Raw genomic sequence first — 23,378 nt, forward strand, 5'->3', positions numbered from 1 at the left:
GTTCAGCTCAAGAAGCTTTTCAAAGTTTTCGATTACCAGTGGGTTCATAACTTCACAACGGGTGAGTAGCCTGAGGGACAATTCCAAAAACCGATCCGATAGTGGCAACATGCCCGCCAACACTTCTAGACTCATCGTATGAGTCGAGTGCATGCATGCTAACGCGATACGAAGACAACGATACTGGATCTGTTCCAGTTTGATGATGTGCGTTTTAGCCGCCGACTGGAAGCAAAAACTACCGTATTCTAAAACCAATAAAATCGTTGTCCAATACAACGTTAGAAGATCTTGCGGATGAGCTCCCCACCACGTTCCGGTAATTGTTCGGAGAAAATTGATCCTTTGTTGGCATTTTCGTCTCAGATACTCAATGTGGGATCTCCAGGTGCATTTGGAATCGAACAAGACCCCAAGATATTTGAAAGACATGGAATGAGTGATCGGTTTACCCAAAAGTTAAAGCTTCGGTTGTGCTGGGCTATGCTTCCTAGAAAAAAAAAACGACCAACTCAGTTTTCTCCGTGGAGAATTTGATACCTAGCTCGATAGCCCAAGTAGACAAATTGTCTAAGGTATCTTGTAAGGGTCTACTGTAGAGTTTCCATTAAAAAAGCTCATCAGAGAAACAGCAAATTGTACAAAAAGTTATTAATTAATGGAGAAAGGCCACAAGCGTGGAGTTTTTCTGAAAGGACTTCAACCGATACTGAATCATAAGCCCCCTTGATATCCAAGAATACAGAAGCCATTTGCTCTTTTTTTAGCAAAAGCCAACTGAATTTCTGTGGAAAGCAACGCGAGACAGTCTTTTTTTTTTTTTTTTTTAACTCTTTATTTGTTCCAAATTCAAAATAAATTACATTTTATTTTAACCTAGGTGCTCCAGTTACTGCAGTAACGTACCAGCCTTAATTGTTATGATATATATCTAAGTGTTTTTACATTGTTCATGTCTTGGCAATTCAGTATTTTAAACAGGTTTTTTAACCTGCATGTCAGTATAACAATTGATATCTTAAAACTAAAAACTAAAACTAAATCTTATCTAAGTATAAAGGGAATTAATCGTTGCAATTGAGGATTGCAACGATTTTTGCCTGAAATTATTAATTATTTTGTTGGACATTTGTGCTAAAGTCTCAACATTCGAAATTCTATGTACTTCGGTAGTACTGTACCAGGGAGGCAACTTCAAAATCATTTTCAGAATTTTGTTCTGAATCCTTTGAAGTGCTTTTTTCCTGGTAGTGCAGCAACTAGACCATATTGGCACAGCGTAAAGCATGGCCGGTCTAAAAACTTGTTTAAATATTAGAAGTTTATTCGTCAGGCAAAGTTTGGATTTCCTGTTTATAAGAGGATACAAACATTTTATATATTTGTTACATTTGGCTTGAATGCCCTCAATGTGATCTTTAAAAGTTAATTTTTGGTCAAGTATTAATCCAAGATATTTCACTTGGTTTGACCAGGAAATTGGAACTCCGTTCATAGTGACTATGTGACTACTACTAGGTTTCAAAAACGAAGCTCTAGGCTTATGTGGAAATATTATAAGTTGAGTTTTGGAAGCGTTGGGAGAAATCTTCCATTTTTGTAAATAAGAAGAGAAAATATCTAAACTTTTCTGTAGTCTGCTGCAAATAACACGTAGACTTCTTCCTTTAGCGGAAATGCCTGTGTCATCAGCGAACAAAGATTTGTGGCAACCCTGAGGCAAATCAGGGAGGTCCGAAGTGAAAATGTTATACAATATAGGCCCAAGAATGCTACCTTGAGGAACTCCTGCCCTAACAGGTAGTCGATTAGATTTGGAATTTTGATAATTTACTTGAAGAGTTCTGTCAGTTAAATAATTTTGAACTAATTTCATAATATAAAGTGGAAAATTAAACTTTTTCAATTTAGCAATCAAACCTTCATGCCAAACACTGTCGAATGCTTTTTCTATGTCTAGAAGAGCAACTCCAGTTGAGTGGCCTTCAGATTTGTTTGAATGAATTAAATTGTTAACTCTTAAGAGTTGATGAGTAGTTGAATGCCCATGGCGAAATCCAAACTGCTCATCTGCAAAAATTGAGTTCGTATTGATGTGAAGCATCATTCTATTCAAAATTATTTTTTCAAAAAGTTTACTTATTGAAGAAAGCAAACTTATTGGACGGTAGCTAGAAGCTTCAGCTGGATTTTTATCCGGCTTCAAAATTGGAACAACTTTTGCATTTTTCCATTTATCAGGAAAGTATGCCAAATGGAAACATCTGTTAAATAATTTTACCAAGAAAGACAAGGTACTCTCTGGGAGTTTTTTGATGAGGATATAGAAAATACCATCATCACCTGGAGCTTTCATATTTTGAAATTTTTTAGTTATAGACCTTACTTCGTCCAAATCAGTCCCACAGGAATCATCAAAAATATTTTCCCGAGAGAAAATATTCAGAAAATCCCGAGCAACCTGATTCTCAATAGGACTAGTAAGACCCTAACTGAAATTATGGGAACTCTCGAATTGCTTAGCAAGTTTCTGAGCTTTTTCCAAATTTGTGATCAAAATTTTACCACCTTCTTTAAGCGCTGGAATAGGCTTTTGAGGTTTTTTCAAAATTTTTGTGAGTTTCCAAAAGGGTTTGGAACTCAGGTCTAATTTAGAAATATTATTTTCAAAAGTTTTGTTCCTCAGGGCAGAGAATCGCTTTTTAATTTGTTTTTGCAAATCCCGCCAGATAACTTTCATGGCAGGATCGCGTGTTCTTTGATATTGTCTCCTACGGACATTTTTGAGACGGATCAAGAGTTGAAGATCATCGTCTATTATAATTGAATCGAATTTAACCTCGCATTTTGGTACTGAGGCAGCTCTTGCTTCAACTATAGAAGTAGTCAGAGATTCAAGAGCATAATTAATTTCATCTTTGGTTTGCAAAGGAATGTTTGGATCGAAGTTATATTCCATAAATGTTCGATACTGCTCCCAATCAGCTCTATGGTAATTGAAAGTAGAGCTGTTGGGATTACAAATTATTTCTTGGGATATTTCAAAAGTTACTGGAAGGTGATCAGAACCGAAGTCAGCATGGGTAACCAATTGGCTACAAAGTTGACATGAATCAGTTAAGACCAAATCAATAGTGGAGGGATTTCTTGCAGAAGAAAAGCATGTTGGGCTGTTTGGATATTGAATAGTGTAATAACCTGCAGAACAATCATCAAACAGAATATTACCATTGGAATTGCTTTGAGCATTATTCCATGAGCGGTGTTTTGCATTAAAATCACCAATAATGAAGAATTTAGACCTATGACGGGTAAGTTTCTGGAGGTCACCCTTGAGAAAATTCTTTTGCTGGCCTACGCATTGGAATGGCAAATAGGCAGCTATAAACGTAAGTTGTCCAAATTTTGTTTCAACAGAAACTACCAAAGTTTCAAAAACTTTGGTTTCAAATGAAGAAAGAATTTTATGTTTGATTCGTCTATGAATAATGATGGCAACGCCACCACAGGGTCCATCAAGACGATCATTTCTATAAATCAAGTAATTTGCGTCCTTCTTAACCTTATGGGGAGGTTTAAGGAACGTTTCAGTTATAACGGCAATATGCACGTTATGAACTCTCAAAAAGTTAAATAGCTCGTCTTCATTATCTTTAAGAGATCGAGCATTCCAATTTACAATATTTAATGCTTTAAAATCCATTACTGAATTTTAAAGTCATGACAATATTATTTGCAAATTTTACTCCAGTTTGAATAGCATCAAACATGGAGTTAGATTTAAGCATATCAGAAATCATGTCAATTAATGAATTCTGTAAAAATTCCATTTTGGGGGCAGTAATGCTTCCTAAGTCAAAATTGTCAAAATTTCCGTTAGAATGGTGGTTAGTATTTTGATTTCTACCCGCTGCAATAGCAGCATAGGTAGCTCCATTAACTCGCTGAACATTGTTAGCAGCGAGGGGAGTAGGTACAGATGAAACATTTGAAGCAGGGGAGATATTTGTACCTACGGGTACGAATGTAGAATTTGTTCCTCGCTGACCGTTGTTAACAGCAGAGGAATTTGTACCTGGTCGGAAACGTGGAGCGTTTCCTACCTGACGGTTAGAACGAGATTGTAGGATCGCTTTGCGAGTCTTACATTCCCAAAAATTGGATTTGTGATTTTCACCACAATTTGAGCATTTAAATTTCTTAGGATCTTCCTTCACAGGACAGTCGTCCTTTGCGTGAGAGGAATCACCACAATTCATGCATTTAGCTGGCATGTAGCAATTTTTAGTTCCGTGACCCCATCCCTGGCACTTACGGCACTGGGTGAGGTTTTGGAAATTTCCTCCAGTCTTCCTGAAGTGTTCCCACTTCACTCGGACATGGAGCATAAGGCTAGCTTTTTCTAAGGCCTTAAGGTTGTTTAGTTCACTAGATTTGAAGTGAACTAAATAAAAATCATTAGAAATCCCGTTGCGTGAATCGCCAGGACGGGATTTCATTTTCATTTTGATTACTTGGAGTGGCACAACTCCAAGTAATTTTGCCAGTTCATCTTTGATCTGATCCAGGGATTCACCACTGGGCAGTCCTTTCATGACAACCTTGAACACACGTTCAGTTTTGGTGTCGTAAGTAAAAAATTTGTGCTTCTTCTCAGTAAGATACTTGAGAAGACATTTAAATCCGTCCAAGGTTTCAGCCAATACACGGCATTCACCCCGACGTCCAATTTGTAGTGAAAACTTAACTTTCACGAAATTCAAAAGTTCCATGCGAAGAGCATGGAAATCGGTAGTGGTTATCACAATAGGGGGAATCTTTTCCTTCTTGGCATTAAGCCGGGAAAGTTTACTAGAATTTTTCTTGAATGATGGATCATTCTCATCATCCGTGAGCAAATCAAATTGATTACTCAAATTAATTTCATCAGAAGGGGGGTCAAGAGTTTGCCCCTTTCTTTTGCGTTTAGGCGCCATGGCGGCAGTAAATTTTTATCCAAATCGACTTCCAAGCAGATTACTATAAGAATCTGAAGGATCGAAGAGGAATTTTCCAAATCGATATCCAAGAAGGATTACCTCGGGTAGGGTCCAAACAAGGATCGAAGAGGAATAAGAGTTGAACAAGGTAGAAAAAATTTACAGGTTGAGCACTGAAAAGTGCTGTTTAAATTTGTTGTAGCTTTAGGTAGTAGTAACACTTCCTTCAGCAAAAAGCAAATAGATCCGCACGGCAAGAGAGCACGATGCGGACTGACGCGAGACAGTCGTTCTTTCCCTTGCCCTTACGGAAACCAAATTGAGTATTTGAGAGTAGGTGGTTCGCCTCAACCCATTTGTCCAAGTGAAAGAGGATCATTTTTCCAACAATTTTCAAATGCACGATAACATCGCGATGGGACGATACGAGTTATGATCTGACGCGGGTTTTCCAGGCTTTTTAATGGCTATAACTCTCACTTGCCTCCAATCATCCGGCACAATATTGAGCTCCAGGAACTGACAAAACAAGTTCAACATGCGCCTCTTAGCGACGTCTGGGAGGTTTTTCAACAAGTTGAACTTGATTCTATCAGCCCCCGGAGCCGAATTGCCACACGAAAGGAGCGCGAGTGAGAGTTCCAGCATTGAAAAAGGCTGGCTGATCTTGTCTCCCGAATTCGTCGTTTCGCGAGGAATCATCTGTGCCGGCACGGAATCAGGGCATACTTTTCGCGCGAACTTGGGAATCCAACGATCCGAGTACTCCTCGCTCTCGTTGTTCGAAGACCGGTTACGCATTCTTCGCGCCGTGTTCCAAAGCGTATTCATCGACGTTTCGCGCGACAATTCGTCCACGAATTGCTGCCAGTATCCGCGTTTCTTAGCTTTTATGAGGCTCTTGAGTTTGCGTTCAAGAGCCGAGTACGCTTCGAAATGCACGGGTGTTCCACCTTTCCGGAAAAGCTTAAACGCGTCGGACTTTTTTCGATAAACCTCAGTGCATTGCTGGTCCCACCAAGGGGAATTTAAATTCTATATAAACCTAAATTAATAATCAATTAAATAATCCGGATGGCAGTTATAACCTTTAAAAAGAGTCAACATTGACTATACTTAAACTTCAAATCATTTGCTTGCCCCTAAACGTTCATCAAAGGGTAGCTGCAATGATTGCAAACACTTTTCTCAAAATGATGCACCCTAGTCTCAACCCTCCCATATTGCAAAGCTGTAGATAGGAGTATCTCACTTCTCCCAGTTGAGTATGAAGCCTTAAATTGAGGGGGTTAGAAGGAAAGGGATGCAAGTGACAATACTGGAAAACATGAGAAAATGGTAATTGTCGATACTTTGAGCATCATTTTAGGAACGCCCTTTACAGTAGAGGCTGTCCATAAATTGCGTAGACACTTCAAGAGGGTGGGCGTGTTGATAAATGTGTACGGCCCATATCATCGTAAAATAATGTCCATTTCTGTTTGTTACTTGCACTCTTTTCCTTCTGACCCCCTCACTTGATGTTTGTGTTAAGTATGGAAAAGCAGAGTTAATGGGGTGTTTACATCTGTGCGGATTTACTCGCGCTAGTGTACTCGCCAACTAGCACGAATTTCAGTTGCTCCTGAAATTTCATGCTGGTAGACGCTGATGCCCTGTTTACATTATGCTGGTGAGCGTTTTTGCTAGCAGCGAGCTCATTAGCGCTAGTGTAAACACCACATAAGGCATCCAAAATCTTAACGCATGAGAATGTTGCTTGTTTCGTATTTTAGCGAATAATTCAATAGTTAGCATAAATTTGTTCGATCCTTGGCAAAACACGTAGAGCTGCCTGTTCGTATGTTTGATTCCTGTTGTGTAAACGCTGGAATTATTCATTCCAAATGTGGAATGGAATAATGCAAAACATTCAGTTTTTGTGATTAACTTACACACATTTTTTTTAATTTTTAAGCTTGTGGAGCCAATCCATAAATTAAATTAAGTTTTTTTTCCACGTCAGCCATTTCCTTTCCAATTCAAGCGATCTAAACTATTAAAATTATTTAACCGAAAATAAAGCATTGCCTAATTAAAACCTCACTTCCTCATTTCGAAGCAAATTGGCAAAACTTCCACACAGATGGTCAATTAAGATTCCCCCGGTGGGGTTATTTTTTGTGGAATTCGCACATTTGTCTTCTCTTCTTGTTGGGACGACATTCTAAATCATACAGAATAAAACCTACATCTTAATTCGCTTACAGTCGCATCGAATCGCGTTAACCGTTAGGAGACCCAATCGAAATCCAATTAATCAAGCACAGCAACGGCAGCGGGCAACCAAATGGATGATTAACTCAACACTTTGTTACGGATTTGTACCGTTTTGTTTGCTGCCTTATAAAGCTGTGTTGTAGTGCGGTGGCTTTAATTATCCTATCGCAAAGGTTCGATCTGTGTGGGGGAAACGAGGTAAAGGGTGCGAGATGTGATAGATTGCCCTCCGGGATTGATGATGAACGACGGTGGCGACGGCAGCGTTCCAACAAAGTGTTATGTCAGACCCTCTTGGCATTGCCGCTCGTTTGGTGGTGCATTCGTGACACAGTATTGTCGGCGGCAACTGTGAATGCGCGTTACTTTTACTTTCAACTCCAGCCGCTGCCGTAAACTTGCACTTGAACTTTAGGTAGGAGCCATAACAGTGCGCAGAGTACGATGAACGAGCAACTCACCGTGAGTGGACGGTGTGGAGATGTGATTTGTTGTTGCTTCATATGACGACGAAGGTGGCAAAGGCAGTAACCGGAGCACTACACACATCATTTGTGTGAGCGAGCAAAAGCGGAACGCTAAGGAATTCCGCGTCGCATGCCTCACTGACTGGTTGGTTGGTTGGTTGGTCATTTTAATGCGAATAATGAAGGGGCAGTGAGGTTGCGGTTTTTCATCGAGCTTTGTCTCCTAATCTGGGCAGGTGTTGTTCGTTGGGAAACTACTGATGTTGGTGGATTTAATTTTAATGGTTGTTAGGGTAATAATGATCTTAAGTAGGATATTGGTTTGAGAAGACTATGAGTGATCTATTTTTTTGCGCGTTAATCACTAAAATTTATATAAACGTTCAATGGTGCCTGAATTAAGTATGCATAAGCACAGAAAATAATGTTTTAAAGAGGTCCACCAACAAAGCCTCTTAAGACAGCTAGGAAAAATGGACTTGAACGAGATCCATCCGATTTTTAATCATTGTATAGAGATAGAACCAAGTAGGGTAATTGGGCCAGTTTTTGGACCAAGTATTCCTCTAATTGGCCCAATCTTAAACTACATATTTTCACATTCTTAACAAATTGGGTTTGATAAATGTTAAGAGGATATATATTTTGTCATATATTTACGCAATCAAAACCACGAACATTTATTTCAAATTTGATTTAGGGCACGCAAAACAAATTTCTCTTACATCCAATGTAAGGTTGGATTTATTACATCCTCTGCATGTGTTTCATACCTCAAATGTAATGGCCGTACTTGCACTGGAATGTAGCGTACAAGCAAATAGTTCCTGAATCCATATTTTTGTATAAATCCTTCACGAGTTGATTTTCAAGGCGCAATGCATTTGAGGTAATAAAATTTGTTCAATTAAGCAAACATAAAAAATTCAAAATTATTTTAAATACCTTCTGGCGACCACATTACAGAATCTGTTCATGTCACGAAACATTGCAAATTCTGCATACTTGTTATGTACATCTGAAAAAGAATCCTACATTTCCCGGTTGGGTGTATGGAAAAAAACGGAGACTCTGAGCATATATCCTACAATTTGGAATGGCATCATTTCACTATTTTGGAGAAAACTCTCTAATAAAACCAAGGGCGTAGCCATGTATCGATATTGAATGGGGCATAATCTCGAATTTTCCAGATTCTTCCAAATTTCTTCATACCCGTTAATCCAATGCTCATTTCCTATGACGTATGACGGAACTGACTGTGTACCCGCCGTGTACGATGAACCTGCAGCAAAACAAACACAATATCTTCATAAACCGTGAAAAATCTCAATCACCTAACAATTGACCGCCGCCGGCTGCCACGGATACCATACTTCAAAACAACCGGAACGAACCGAAATTAGTAACACATCAACCGGCGTCATCCGCGTTCAATATGTTTCAATTTTTTTATGGCCATTGTCATCGTTACCAATTTGGGACCCATTCATGCATGATGTATTCTGATATTCTGCCGCAGGGCAAACACCCGAACACATTGCCAAAGAGAAGGGGTGTGTGCTGTTGCTGTTCTCAAAGTAAGCGAATAAAGGAGCCATGACGCTTTCGTCATTTAGTAAACGAGGAAGTTAATTTTTTTTCGGACTTCTAGCAGTCCGAACACAATACATATGCATTAGGTTTTGAGTTTGTTATGGCGTCTAGTGATTTTTTTATTCGCATCTGGGTGTCAGTTGACGATGCCCGACAAAGAATGCGTGAAAACAAGAATTGGAATGCTAGGGGTTTGGATTGCAGACAGGATCTGGAGAGTCGGCACTCTTAGTAGGGATTGGTTTGTTGTAATGCTTTGTGTGGATTTGGGGGTGTGTGAGCATGGTCGGACGAATTTCAAGGTCGTGGTTTGTGTAAAAAATCAACTAGAATTAATGAACTTTTATGAAATCATAAACTGGTTAGGGATATGAAGGAATCGCAAATCAATGTTCGTAATAATTATGAAGTGCTGATTCAAATTGGTATTACTTTGGAATTTATAATCTTCAATGAATCAATTAAAAAATCCATCGCCAAAAGGACACGTTGAGCTTGCGTTTTCGTGGAAAGGTAAATTGTGCCATGGCAGTGGATACCTGCTGATTTTTAGTACCAATTGATTAGTAAATAACTCGTAGATAAAAGATGAATTCTTCAGTGGTGTTGAGTACTTGGCACTGATGAAGTCTGCAAGTAGTAGACGAAATACACGTATCTGTCAAAAGATAAGCAATTATAACGGAATTTAAAGGAAATAAACCAACCCACTCAAAGCTCTGCATAAAGGGATTCCGTTAAGAGGTTCGACAAATTAAAAGGATTGGATTTAATAGATAACCCATGGGTCAACTTTAAAATGTACTTATTTATGGCATTCTCAGTCTAGGGTAATTCTAGCGGTCAGTTGTGCAAACTTATATCAGATCTCATGAAAGGTTGATACATTATAGTTTTCGGTATTTGTTTAGGATATAAGGTAATTTTGGCTTAAAAAAGTAATGTTGAAGTTTTTATTTCGTTTAGTCCTTTTTTAGTAATGATTACCTGATTTAGTCAGCACCTTCGTCGTTCGGACTTTCATCTTTCAATAATTTCAGAAAACCGTCTAAATTTTTCTCATTAATCTTCAAGATAGATGTTTAAATCATAATTAGGAGGTTTCGTAGAATATTATAAAAGATATTCAAAAAGAAAGCTGGTTAATTCGGTTACATACGGTTTATACGGTTTAGAGGTTCAATACATTTTCGGTCATTTGACATTTTTATATCTGCTTAAACACGTTGTTGTAATTTTATTCATTGTTTAGTACATTCAATTGAAGTGTGTTGTAAGTGAAGTTAACGATTCAGAGTTGGGAGGAAATGCTATACGTATATCAACATGAAGCTTTACTGCCACAATTCATTAGCTAGAGTATGATCTTAAGACGATAGATTGATAGTTCTTCTAGAGTACGGTAGTGTGAAAATAGAACAAATGTGGAGATCATGAATTATACGGTTTACTAGGCTTATAAATCTATACATTTCAGCTAGAGTATGTGTACAAGCTATGGCTGAACGTTGGTTATAGTTCAGCCATAGCTTGTACACATACTCTAGCTGAAATGTATAGATTTATAAGCCTCGTGAACCGTATAATTCATGCTCTTGAAATGGCGAATCGTGACAAGAAAATGGACTCCCCAACACCTTAAGGCAGGTGATCTAAAACTTTTGTTGACTGCAACCACATAACATATGTGGAACTCGATCATCAAAAATCGACCCCATTTCAGTGATTTCAAGTGGTATAGATGGACATCGATCTGTCAAATTGATTTTACCAGCTGTAAAATGAGAAAGGGGATCAAGGGGCTTGTCAATTCATTTAAATAATTCTACCGTGGTTTATAATTATAAACATATATAAGAAGAAACATGTATGCAACATTTCCTTCTTTGGACATTTTCTAATTGTTTGGAACCAATTGCATCAAACTTTGATTTGATTAGGTTTCGTAGGAGGAAAAACACGATAACGTAAATTTGGAATTAAGTGCTTACATTTTGAAGTCCAGAAAGAAGCAGCAAAATTTGGAATAAGAGTCAGAAGTCCCATTTGAAAAATATGCAGTGTTTTGATGACTTTGTATCGTTTCATTCGCAAGAATTTTGCAAGCAGGACGATAAATAATATCGAGCGCTTATCAATACCTGTAATATCTAAGATTTCAACGCTCCCAATTGGAAATTTCTTCAAAATAACGTAGTAAGGTTGATTCTTGTTGATCGAAAAGGCAAAAGAGGAGCTCCACACAATCTTAACAATTTTTGTTCGACCACTAGGGCTAAGGTCCCAGTGTGGGACTCCCAGCTAGATGTATCAATGTTAAGCACTATTTACTAGCGAAAATAATCGTTAATATGCATCAACTGGATATTTCATGCTGTAATCATAAGTTGACTCACTAAAAGCACAGTTAACAATATTTCAACATACCACAGACATAATGATAGTTTCACATCTATTCGACGTAATCATCAAATCTTCGAATTGTTTGCATCAACTTACATGCAATTAACACAATTTCCGTAACGAATCCAATGCAAACCAAAATGATCGAAGAGACGAAGAAATATTGCATCTGTAAATAGGCCATATTACTGAATAACAACGCTTTTGATTTAATTCTAACCGACTTGAAAATACTAGTTAAAAAATCCTTTGAGAAGCTCCCTGTCGAACTAGTCGAAAAAAGAATGCCCACACGTCAAACTCCGTCAAGCATTTAAACAGTGGAGGAACAAAGGAGGACAATTCGCCTCTTCAGTCACTCTGTAACTCTTCGCTATTATGGTGAACATCAGTCTGTGTGTGTATCTTGGTGAACATTTCCTTACCCTTTCACTTCTATGAAAATCCCATATGATTCTGTCAATCTTTGCGTGAAGAAACGGCGGCTTGCTGGAGGAATGAAGAGATAAGACAAAGTCCGCTAGATTTCACGCATAGTCAGATGCTTATGGGATTATACCAGGAGTAAAGAGTTGCAGAGTCGCCGTCAACGTCAATGCTTACTTTCATAAGGGCCAATGCTGCAAACGTAAACAATTACTTTTTGCGTGAATTTCTCGAAAATGAAAACTCACTCAAGAAAACCAACACCATGATTGTGTACAGAAAGGCCCCTCCTATCCGATAAAACTAGTGGCTTACTTGGATTGGCTTTGATGTACACAGAACAACATTCTTAATTTTACTGGTGATGTAAAAATCCATGCCTGGAAACATTCATGCATGTAAACTTTCTTTTCACGTAAACTAGCAGCTTGCAATGTTGCAAACAAAGGTGGACAGTTGCATACAATATTTAGAATATTGCATGACATGTCTCATAAATTTACACGATCTATAATTTAATCTTGTAGGATATATGACGCTCCATTTATGTGCATCATAGTAACGTAAATGTACACTACTTTTTTTAGCTGTGTACGAGACATTTACGAAAGAAGACAGTATTTATGTTTTCGACATTGGTCCTTATGAATGCTCAGTGTCGATATCACGAAAATTTTATTTTGACAGATCGATGTCCAACTATGCCAGTTATACCACTTAGGCAAAACAAAAAAAGGAGTCAGCTTTGAGTCAGCTTTTTGCATGAAGTTCCACATATGTGATGTGCTGCAACCCAATTTGAGAAAATAAAAATTGAAACGACAAAATTGCGCTTGAACTCAAAATCAGTCCAGAAACAGCTGCCAACCATGGTCCTAAGAAAGACAAAATTTATCATTCCAAATTATCTTTCAAATACCACAAATCTCCAATATGGTTTGAATATGCCAACGTATTCCTGAATTTAAATGATATAATAGTCCTGGAATGGCCAACATAATTTAACCATTAATCGCAAAAAAATTTAAATTTTAAAGCCCAATTTATTTAAGGGAGTAAGATTCCGTTCATAGATTTAAATTAGTATAAAAAATATGAATGTATCCGACCGAAATTTTCTAAATTTATTGACCCACCAATTGTGAAACGCAAACGCCTTCAATTCCTCGCCTTCAATTCTTCGCCTTCAATTCCTCGCCTTCAATTCCTCGCCTTCGATTCCTCACCTTCGATTCCTCGCCTTCGATTCCTCGCCTTCGATTCCTCGCCTTCGATTCCTCGCCTTCGATTCCTCGCCTTCGATTCCTCGCCTTCGATTCCTCGCCTTCGATTCCTCGCCTTCGATTCCTCGCCTTCGATTCCTCGACTCCGATTCCTTGACTCCTATAATTGTCCTAAACAGGCCCTACCGGAAGTGGCAGTGTTTTATAGAATGTTAACTTTATGCTCGTATGCAAGCTACGTAGCATCGGTTGGTAAATTAATTCGGTGCCAACATTTAAAAAAGGTGAAATGCAATTACTTTAGCTCACACATGCAATGTAATGCCGTCATCAGGTAGAGGACTAATTCCACTACCACCTGGCATCAGTAATTTGCGAAAGTGAGCTTTTATTTGCGATAAATCAGTTTTTGAAGTAATTGTTTACAAAAGCAGTTTCACCCTAAAGAAATGTTTGCACCAAATTTATAATTTTATCAATATGATGCACTTCACTATGGACAAAAATAGACTTAAAATATCCCAAAATTCAATATATCAAAAGGACGTCGAATTCCTGCCATTAGCAATGTCTTTTCCGAAGTGAAAAAGTTTGACATCCATTATTACTAGAGAACGAGTATGCCTTTCAACAATTGTCGTGAGAAGGACCTTATTGTTAGTGTAAAGGGTAGATCTGGATTTATATTGGAAAGTGATACGACTATACTAACTCTAGTAATGCAAAGGGGTCTGGGATTGAACCCACAATTTTCTACCCAGTGTGCAAAAACGTTTTCCACTAGACTACTGAGCCCATAGGAAATCACTGTAATGGATCATTGAAGATGCTGAGGTTTTGACAGCACCGTACTGTGGCTGCCACAGTATTTTACATTGGTTCGTCCGTATACAGTAGCGCCAAATGAAAGCTGTGGTGGTTTCAAAACTCAGCCATCTAAAATGATCCATTGAGAATTGTTTAAGTTCGGTGAAATTTAGCTTTTCAAATGAAATGTCACCAGGAAGATGTCAATAATGTTTTCGTATGGGAGCTATTACATATGACATTTTAGATTTGTACTGTATTTTGATAGCTTGTAATGCGAGAGTCAGAACGAGATTATCATAGAAAACACGTCAACTACTGTGACAGCGTATACCACTGGCTTGTAATCTCCTAGTGTGAATATAGAATTATTTACAAATATATAAATAAATGATTCAACCCACGATCTACTGCTCAGTAAGTAGAATATTTGCTACTAGATCACTGAGCTCTCTTAATCACGTTCAATCCCAGAACTTTTCTTCTTCTTTTTATTCTTCTTCTTATTGCTTATCGCATATTAGCTTATTGTGTGCTCTCAACTTAGGCTGTGTTCCATTTGGTGAATTTGACAGTTTTTTGGGATTCTTGACCCCCTCCTCCCCCTGCGTAGACAATTGTCCATACAAATTAATTAATAAAATTTGTATGTGCCTTGGATAATTTTCCAACCCCCCTAAACTGTCTACGTAGTTTATGAAAAGCTCCTCAAAACTGATTCCTTGTCTGTCAGAAATACGTATGCTAGAATAGCAGGTTTTTTTGAAAATTTTCCATTTGTGAAAATTCACCAAATGGATCAGTGTTAGTGTTCTAGATGCATTTCCACAGTTATTAATTGGGGGATGCCTGTACCATTTTTGCATTAGTATAATTGTGTGGCAAGTACAATCATACTGTATGCCCAGGGAATTCGAGAAATTTTCCAACCCGAAAAATACCTAGACAAACCCGGGAATCGCACAACGCCACCTCTAGCATGGTCTTGCTTCGTAGCTGTGCCTTTACCGACTGAGCTAAAGGAGGCCCCTCCGCCGAAAACAGGAAGCTATTCAAATGAAATAGATTTGAGAAATCGATTTGTTTTTAAGTAAGTACCCTAGGAGCAGACTAGTCAATAAACAATTCTAGTTACTTGTGTACAACTTATTCTAGTCACAATCAAGCTACCGCAACTGATTTCGATGGAAGTGTGCTGGTTGGGTAAGTGGTTGTGTTAAAAAATCGAGGTGAACCTCGCTTCAACGTGATGGAGCCTGAGATTAAGCATACGAGCTTCTGCACAGTAAGCAAAAAGGTCATTACTGAGTCTCTCATTTCTCTGCAAAACAATAAAAACGTTACAAACACATTGATCGTGTGTTGGTATCACCGTTCAAATCAGGTGACGACAAAGACTGTAGCGTAAAATGTAACATCATTATCAAATCGACGGCTTTAAAGGTATCCCCATAGAAGTACTTCCTCTGAAGGATTCAAGTATAATTTCTGATCACAGTCAATTTTGCGTCCCATTCATACTCTATTAGGTTTTAATGAGGGTTTTTAAGAATTCACCTCACCACCACAGCCATGCATCAATCTTCTTGCATACAACATTATTAAGGCTCCAAAAGAATCACGCCTCATGATATAGGTCATAAGTCCTTGTACAAATGCTTTTGGGTGACACATCGACACCAACCGAAATTGATGACCTATATTTTTGGCGTATTCATAACTTGACTGCAACTTTCTTACGATTGAGCGGTTTTTATGAGTTTTTTGCTGGAATGTGTGTGTGGTGTGGTGTTGAGTACCTAGCACTGATGAAGTCTGCAAGTAGTAGACGAAATACGCGTATCTGTCAAAAGATAAGCAATTATAACGGAATTAAAAGGAAATAAACCAACCCACTCAAAGCTCTTCATAAAGGGATTCCGTTAAGAGGTTCGACAAATTTAAAGGATTGGAATGTGTTTTTGACGTTGTAAGTGTGAGTGCGTGAAAACGAATGAGAATCTCAAGCGTGAGATTTGTTTGCCAGATTCACATGCGAGTTTATTCTCTTGCGAGGGCTCAATAAATAAGGTTTGAGAATGATTTTCCGAACACTGCTCCAAAGCCATGAGTTAAAATCTCAACCCGGACAAGTTGGAAATGAGCTAAGATTTAACGCTCTTGACTACAACAATAATAAAAACCCGAATTTATCCACCTATGGTGTGATCAGACCCTTCTTACTTATTCAAGTTTTTTTATTTTATTGTCATTATCAGTGGCCAAGCCCCCCACCCCCGTGTCATCCAGTGACGCTACGCCACTGCCTGGGGGTACCCGGAATATATCCGGGTGTAGTCTATTTGGTGAGGCTACCAATCACCTTATCATCGTATTTTAATTTGATTTAATGGGTTTTAATTCAATTCATATTCAAGCAACTTCCCCGGGGTACCCGGAACATGTCCAAGTGTGTCCAATGTGGTCTGGAACACTTAACACGACTTGCATTGATCTTATTTTTGAATTCTGTAGTAATTTGATGTGTCGCATGATGGTTTTGATACGTTTTCCGTTAAATCCAGCGTTAAGGCCCATATTCACCGGATCTTATTCCGGCCATATCTCCGGAACCGGTTCACCGATTCCAAAACCGTTCAATAGCGTTCAATGGGACCCCAAGACCTATCATTTGGCGCCGAGTTTGTCCAAATCGGTTGAGTGGTTGCTGAGAAACGTGAGCGCATTCATTTCGTTACATACACACACACATACACACATACACACATACACACATACACACGTACACACACAGACATGTTCCGATCTCGTCGAGCTGAGTCGAATGGTATATAACACTCGGCCCTCCGGGCCTCGGATCGATAGTCGGTTTTTCAAGTGATATCTATACCCTTCTTTGTAAGAAGGGTAAAAAGAAACAGTAATTACGGTACGGCAACACAGTTTGCCATAATCGAGTTTGCGTAACTTATTTATGGCAATCTCAGCTGTAAAAATGTACGTCTAGTCACTTATATACAACTTATTTATAACGAAAAAACACAAGAGATGGGATCTATATGTAATACATGTTATGTTATATATGAGTGACTTACTATAACGCAACCTACTGTTTTGAACATGTTGTAAATTAATTTAAACTTTCCAACGAATGGAATTTGTTTATTTTTTCATCATTAATTTTCAAAACTTATTCTTATTTAGAATTTTATGTGGCGAATAAAGTACATAAACTGAGATTCCGTATTGAGAAACTTTTGCGCGTTTTAAAATTTTTTGGTGATTCTTTATACCCCGTTCAAATTACAGCCTATATCACGTAATATAGGCTGTCTTGCAATGAGCACTCATACATAGGATTTCCAGTGAAAACTAGATGTATGAGTGCTCATTGCAAGACAGCGTATATCACGTGATACACGCTGTAATGTGAACGGGGTATTACATTCCACTTCTAAAAAATCATTGGCTCTTAGAAAAAGCTTGATACAATAAAATGAGCTGAACTATAAATTCTGCACTTTGACTATATGTTTTTAGTATTACTTCTACGTGAAGTCAACGATTTACATAGTTGAAGATGCTAATTTCAAATAACAGACTGTAGTGGTAATTTTTATACGATAGATGGAGTAGATGAAAGCATAGAGTTGATAGTTCCGTTAGAGTACGGCAGTGTGAAGATTGTATATAGATATTAGACAAGCGTGCTAGGACAACTTTTAAGGAAGGTACAATTAGCATCTTCAACTATATAAATTCTGGATAGAATTCCTCAACAAACAAAAACAGAATATCAACTATATTTTTTTAATTATCTTACTTTTCTTTTGTACATAACGCGCAAGTCAAATCACAAATTGAATAAATTTTTATTCCTTATATTGCTTCATTGGTCAGTCATATTACAGTGCAAATTGTAGAACATTTTGAGAAATGAAATAATTGTTATCGAAACATGATTACAGTCACCACAGTATTATGGACCAGCTAGTCACTATTATGGGTCAGTCAGTTCTGCGAGTTAATAAAATGGAAGTGGCCCATAATTGTGGGGTAACTGTATAACACGAAAAACTAGAAAATTACTGCTATCCTTATATTCAACATGTTTTCACTAGGGGCATCCCACTCTAAACTATAGCTCTAGTATCAATTAAGTATTTCCAAGTGTCTGATAAGTATGCTTAAGTATTTTTAAGTATTTTACGTTTTTGATTTTTTTTTAATCATAGTAACCGGTTTTTAATGTAGTTATTTGTTGTTGTATATTCCGTCAATGTATCAATTCAATCTGTTAAAATTAAATGAAGTAGTGTTATCAGGTTTATGAGTAAGTAATTTAATTGTACTTATGAAATAGATCATCAAAACACAATTTTCTTTTAGCGAACCAGTTGGAGCAGGGGCTGCTGTTGGATCGAGAATTTATCCGATCTGAATTATTTATGATTTCGACCAGACTGTTCAGTGCGATATCAAAGTTTTGAACTCTATTGCTTAACTGGAGGTTAATGGTGCCGTTGTCGTCTAGACTCGCAACCAGATTCCAAACTGACCTTCCTAACCTAACAGTCTGAACTGCCATAATAAAAGCGTATGTTGGACGGAATTTCGGCTAAAAATTACCGCAAGCTGCATGAGTATGGACTACGCTGGTCATTTGTCAGAGAGCAATAGAAATACAATGAAGCATAACTGCCTTGAAATTGAACTGATTGTAATTGCCATTGGTGGCCGTATCGTGCCGCGTTTTGAGAAACTTACATCGGTTAAGATGAGTTACGACTGACTGGTGAGGGAGTTGAGTGAGTATCCTGATAGTAGCCGAAAGATTTATGTGAAATCAACATGATTTTCTAACTTTTAGGCTTTGAAACCAGTAAGGATAAGAAGGAAAATATTAATCTGTGCTGTAATATTAATTTATTTCAAACCATTGATATACCAAATAAAACGATGTACTTCAAAAATATAACTTATCTTTTCTCATTTCGTGTAAAATAAACTTAAAATAAAATAGGGGAAATGGCTCTAACGTTGGCCTATGGATCTAAGATTGGCCCATCACTTAAAATCTGCTGGGGGGCGACCCCGGCGTAGTGGTTAACATCCATACCTCTCACGCCACGAGTTCAAATCGCACCCCCGGACAAGTCACGAATAATACATCCATTTCCCCTATATGAATTTATTTCAAACAATTTCCCAAACAATTTTTAAAGCGATTTCGATATTAACACAAAGCGGATATGTTGGTTCGTCATGTCCAGCCTTAATAATAAGCCTTAACCAGGAGAGCATCGAAGGTTCCAATTCTAAGGAAATGTGATTGACTTCTACAATAAACTCATTCGGCGGCAATCTAGGAGATGTGGCTTTCCGGATGCCATAAGTACGGATGGTGCGGAAAGCTTTCACAACTTCGTATTCAGCTTCAATCAGCGTAAATGCGTTATCGTCACACGGTCAAGATCCTAATGAGCGAAAAATCTATCCTTATCGATATATGGTTTTGGGATAGACAAATTTGTTTCGAGGATTTGTTTCCAAATGCACTTTCTTTTACAATAACTTTCCAAATAGCTCCTTATTCTTCCTTTGAATGACAGGTGAACCAGTTTGGCAATGTAATATTCCTTGAATCAAAATGGTTTCCTCCTCGATTCCTACACAAAAGGAATAAATTAAAAAATAATAGTTGAATTTCTAAATACGCACACACAAAATCTCAGATGCCACCGAGTAAATAAACGAATGAAATTTGCCTATCAATGGTGGTAACAAACTAGCGCTAAATATTTCTTAAATATTTTTAAGTATTTTCAGGTATCTTAGATATCAGTAAGAACTATCTGAGTATAATGCGAGAAATACAAAGTTTAGAGTGATCCCTAGTGTTTTCATATGCCATTTTTGGAAACATGAGTGCATTTGAAATATAATCTATTAATAACATTGCATTCATGTTGGCTCCTGTTTCAAACTGACATATAACATGTTGTATATAAGGCTTGCAAGTTTTCACCAAATACAATCAGTTAAAAATGTATTATAAACAGGTAATTGGGTCATGCAATACCAAATTATAACTTCAAAAAAACAAGTGCCAGACAGAAAGATTGAATACTTCACAAACAACAATACAACGCGTAGAAATCAAGATGTTTACAAAGCAATTAATATAACTTATTTACAACTGAGATTTCTCTTCAAGAACGATGTTGTAAGTGTTACTTGAAATGCCATTAAGTGGAATTAAATGGAAACTACTTATCCTTCTCGATTTCTTTATACAGGAAGACGCCCACATTCATAAGGATCCATCAAGTTCTGTTTCTCTGATAATTTTCAAAACTTCCACAACAACAAGTCCGGTACAGCTCCCAGAACCTTAAGAACTGCATGAATTCTCAGAGTGTCAGGATGTTTTGGAGCTGAAAGCTTCGCTAACATGACAAGTTTTAAAAATTACACAACCTTCAGAAAAATTTGTATCTTCAAGAGCTTCTAATTAAGAATTCATTTTTGTTTAACAAAGTCTGGGGTGGTTTCTGTTGGTCTGTACACCTCCGTTTAGAGTGAAAAGGAGTTTTCTCTAATCAAAATTATCCATTGCCACACAATATAGGAATGCAAAAATGGCATAGGCTTAGAAACTCTTAATTCACAGCTGTGCAAGTTCTTAAAAAAAGGTGTGGTAGCCAAGAAGAATAAGAAGAAAACGACAGTAAATTTATAATATTTAAAATCTCAATAATATTGTAAACCGACGAAAACGGTTATTTTTTCTGAAATTTTGAACGATCTGTTGAAACTAATCACCTAAAGAACCAATTAATAAATGAATGTCATCATTGATCAGGTTGTGTCACTGCATTCAAACACCGGCATGTAAATTTAAGCTAGTTTCCAGTTTTTATTTTTCTCATCTTTCACAGAAACAATCCTCGAAAAAGCGAACAAAAGAAAAAATAATCACCACAGTCAAATTCGGATTTGAGGAATTTTGGTTTGACAGTCAACTTAGTACTTGGCGTACACGGCCGGGTATCCACTGTAGTAGGCAGAACTGGCATATGGGACATCGTAGGCAGCGGCGTAGGTCAGAGCTGGAGCAGTCTCGTAGTAGTGGCTCTTGGTCAGAGGAGCAGCGTAGGCCAGAGCTGGGCCAGCTTCGACGTAGTGGGTCTTGGCCAGAGGAGCAGCATAGGTCAGAGCTGGGCCAGCTTCGACGTAGTGGGTCTTGATGGCAGCTGGGGCGGCATAGGTGATGGCCGGAGTAGCAACCGAGGCAGCGTGATAAGTGGTCTTCTCGATTGGGGTCTCGACGATGGTCTTCTTCACGGCTGGGGCATATACGTGCTCAGCGACCTGCTTGTTGTGGTACTGGGTGAAGCTCTGGTGCGAGTATCCGGTTGGGATTTTCCTCTCGATGTTTCCAACGTGGGTAACGGTCGGTTCCTCGATGATGCTCTTCTGGTACGAGATCTCCTTCTGCGCAACGACAGTTGGGACAGCGGCATACGTGTGGTACGCCAGTGGGCCAGCCGAAGCGACCAGGGATGCTCCTGGAGCGGCAGCGGCAATGGCAAGAACAGTAGACAACACCACCAATCTGAACATGTTGAAGGATTGTTTGTTAGAAGGTCTGTGTTGTTCTTTTTAAAAAAATGCGTTGAAGCAAGTTGTTGTTTGTCGTACGATTAAACGTTGACTGTACCTCTCCACTCACTCGGTCAATCTTTTATAGTAGCTTCCAAAAACACGTACACACATCGGCGTCGGCGCCGACGGTGACGGTCCACCCGCGAGAGACGGATCTGGTTGTCCGAACTAAAAACCTACCACCCGACAGAAGCAGAGCAAAGCGATCGCCTCAGCAGCAGCTAGTATGGCGAATATCGTATGCCTACTTTTTTTTTGTGTTATTCCTTCTTACTCAGTTCCACTAGGCTAATTGAATCCGGTACGACGTACGTGTCTTTTGTTTCATTTTATGATCGTCATTTGGATTATGCAGAGAGATTCTCGAGAGGGATGTTTGAAGTTGTCCTGCTGGGCGTTTCCCTGCACCGCAGAGTGTTTCTATAAACGGCGCAAAATAAGGTTCGTTGCTTGCTGTTGAAGTCTCCAGGACTGCGCACGGTTCAGTAGTTTTCAGGATGTACATGGGCATACTTATCGTGAGAAAACTTGGCTTTTGGCATAGAGTTACGGGATCTATTTTGAAATTATCGTCAAAATCCAGCATAGAAGCAATTTGTTTCTATATTTTCTAGACCAACGAAGTATGCAATCCACTCTGCAGTTATACCACTATATTGAGAGCTGGCATAGGTTTAACTAGGAACGTAATGGTTGGGAAGAAGAAGGTCTGTAGTCCTGCTATCATGCTTTTATTGTGTCCGTTTGTCGTGATTTCTGGAGAAATGTATAGATACATAATAATTATTTTTCCAGAGTAGTATGGTCGTGATGAAGGTTGTTTTCAAGACGTTTCAAATATCTTGTGGCAATCATTACTTTGGTGAATGTGGACGTCTAAAGTGGAAAACCTGTATACAGAAAGAGACAAGGATTAGTAATTTCCATTTAATTCCACCACCTTATTTGCTTTTGCTTGGCAGATATGCGTATTTTGTGAACAATATTCAGACTTCTTCAGTGCCTTGTACTAATATTCGATGGAAATTACTGATCCTTCTCGCTTTCTACACTACTTTGGTGGAAATTGATCGTTATTTGAAATCTCGATAACAATAAATCATGAGATAATCATAGTTCTTGAAAATATATGGTCAACTGATGTGCAGTAAATCGAGCCATTTAAACAAATTATTTAAATGCACTGTATAATACGTTTAAATCTGTCGTAAGCAAAGCGATGAATTCTATCCAGAATATATGAAGGACACATAGGTCATCTTGGAAATGTAAGGATGATGGTCAGGATTTACGAGTATGTTGAAACCATGGATTTGAAATAATCATCATTTCATCAACAAAATTAATGGCATCGAACCCAGCCACCTCCAGCATGGTCTTGCTTTGTAGCTGCGCCTTTACTGACTGAGCTAATAGAAAGCTCCGTTATCATCACGTTATCATAATTCTCCGTAATTATTTCGAAGATGGGTTGGCAATGAATTTTATAGATTTTGAACCGAAATATGGTCTCTTATTAATTTCTGAACACTTTTTAGAAAAACTGGCAA

The 23,378-nt window shown here is 38.2% G+C and overlaps 1 protein-coding gene across 2 annotated transcripts; it reads right to left on the reverse strand.

Annotated features, from left to right (window-relative positions):
* Positions 1 to 21,055: 21,055 nt before the first annotated feature.
* On the reverse strand, positions 21,056 to 21,891 carry LOC135714329 (cuticle protein-like). Of its 2 annotated transcripts, XM_065237661.1 has the most exons (2): positions 21,415 to 21,891; positions 21,056 to 21,351 (listed from the first exon to the last, which is right to left on the reverse strand). In XM_065237661.1, exons 1-2 carry the CDS (start codon positions 21,784 to 21,786, stop codon positions 21,187 to 21,189), a joined length of 537 nt encoding a protein of 178 aa, XP_065093733.1. In that variant the 5' UTR covers positions 21,787 to 21,891; the 3' UTR covers positions 21,056 to 21,186. The 2 variants fall into 2 exon arrangements, with proteins under 2 accessions (XP_065093733.1, XP_065093732.1); XM_065237660.1 differs by having other exon boundaries at positions 21,056 to 21,891.
* Positions 21,892 to 23,378: the final 1,487 nt, after the last annotated feature.

This window comes from Ochlerotatus camptorhynchus, unplaced genomic scaffold (assembly GCF_037179485.1).
Source record: "Ochlerotatus camptorhynchus isolate MF236.1 unplaced genomic scaffold, CSIRO-AGI_Acam_v1.1 ptg000639l, whole genome shotgun sequence".
NCBI lineage: Eukaryota > Metazoa > Arthropoda > Insecta > Diptera > Culicidae > Ochlerotatus > Ochlerotatus camptorhynchus.